The 1785-nt window shown below is 42.3% G+C and overlaps 1 protein-coding gene across 1 annotated transcript in view; it reads left to right on the plus strand.

Annotated features, from left to right (window-relative positions):
- Positions 1-1785, plus strand: part of Zw10 (zw10 kinetochore protein) — a 23751-nt gene that overhangs the window by 3950 nt on the left and 18016 nt on the right. Inside the window, exons 3-6 of the mRNA XM_021173187.2 lie at positions 554-655; positions 832-909; positions 1059-1218; positions 1641-1672. Coding sequence (XP_021028846.1) covers positions 554-655; positions 832-909; positions 1059-1218; positions 1641-1672 — 372 coding nt within the window. The remainder of the gene's footprint in view (positions 1-553; positions 656-831; positions 910-1058; positions 1219-1640; positions 1673-1785) is intronic.

The following is a 1785-nucleotide window of genomic DNA, read 5'->3' on the forward strand; positions in this document are numbered from 1 at the left end:
AATCACAATCACTCGCTGCTGTGGATGTCTCTCTAGTAATCCAAGTGACGAGCTCTACTTAAAAGACAGCTGCTTGTGTTAAGGGGAGGTGATGAGGCAGAGGCAGGCACATCTCCTCCAGTTTGAGATCAACCTGGTCTGTGTAGTGAGTGCCAGGCTAGCCAGGTCTGGATTGTCTCAAACAGAAAAAAGAAGAGAAGGTGACTTGACAGTTGGTGTTGATGAGATTGTCTCTTTGTTTTGTGTGTCAGATTCTTGCCACTAAAACTCAGGTCATCTGGCTTGAACTTGGTGGGTGAATGGGTGAAAGAGCCTTACCCATTGAGCATCTATCTCATTGACCTGAGAATGGCATTCTTGTATAGGGTAAGACTTTGAACCAGGGCCCAGCCTCTCCTAGTCATCTTCTGTGCTTTTATTTCTGTCAGAACTGTGTTTAAATTTCAACATACATTCCACTGGGGAACTAAGGCTTAGTGATAGGCCATCCATGTTTTTATTCCTTTGATGTGGTAATGCCTGAAAGTCCTTACCCTTTTGTTGTATAAATTAGGTCTGTCGGGATCTTCACATATCAACTGTTGAATTTACAAACTTGAAGCAGCAGCTGGAAAGAGACTCTGTAGTCCTAACTCTGCTCAAACAACTCCAAGAGGTAATGGAGCCCAGCTGGCGTCGCTGTGTTAAGGTGGTGGTGAGGGGGAGGAGGTTGTCTCTCTTCTAATTGTTCTGACGCTCCCTGACAGAACGGTGTTTTCACAGTTCACAAGCTGATGGTTAAAACAGACATAGACGTCTGGATGCCTGCTAACCGAAACGTTTCCTTTTCAGTTTTCCTCTGCTATTGAAGAGTATAATAGTGCGTTGGCAGAGAAGAAGTACATCCCTGCTGCTCGGCACCTGGAGGAGGTATGCACGCTCTGATGTCTGAGCACCTAGTGCTGTCCTGACTTCTCTTATGTTTGTGTCCCTTTTGCCCACTGTCATCCAACAGGTGGGTTCTAATGTTTTTGTGAATCTAGAGGAGATGTTTAACAGTGATTTCATTTTACTACCAGGCTCAGGAGTGCTTGAAGCTATTAAAATCCAGAAAATGCTTTGACTTAAAAATGCTGAAGTCTCTCAGCATGGAGCTCACCGTGCAGAAGCAGAACATACTCTACCACCTGGGCGAAGATTGGCAGAAGCTGGTTGTATGGAAGTTTCCGCCGTCAAAAGGTGCTGCTGACCTCAGGTGGACTGCTTTGCTTAATCTGCCTGAGCCACAGGGACCTCTGACTACATCCTAAATGTTTAGTACTAAAAAACAAGGATGTTTCACTTAGTAATATATTAATCTATTCATTTTTTAGTATTTCATTTACCTGCTTCAGATCTCTCTTCTCAAGGGAACGTTTTTCATCTTTCTGATTAGTATATATTGTGCATAACAAAAGCATATATTGTGTGTAGTAATAGATTTCATGATGATATTTTGCAGAATAGATAATAGATTTTGGTCACATTTAACCCCATTCCCTTCTCCTTCTCCTCTCACTGTTGCGAGTGAGCTCACTTTGGTAATGATTTGTCTTCGAATGAAACCTAGGAAGAGGTTTGTGAAGGACATTCATTTTCCTGTGTTGGATTTTGAAATTTAGTTCAGAGTAAACGCCATCCTGCTCTGTTTCCTGTATCCATTTTGCCTCGACTTCCGTGTATTACATATGATATATCACTTGGTATTTTGAAAGAAATGATACAGAAAGTTTTAGGTGTGAAGCTGTCAGGAGTGTTGAAGTATTT

This window comes from Mus caroli, chromosome 9, assembly GCF_900094665.2.
Source record: "Mus caroli chromosome 9, CAROLI_EIJ_v1.1, whole genome shotgun sequence".
In the NCBI taxonomy this organism is placed as follows: Eukaryota; Metazoa; Chordata; class Mammalia; order Rodentia; family Muridae; genus Mus; species Mus caroli.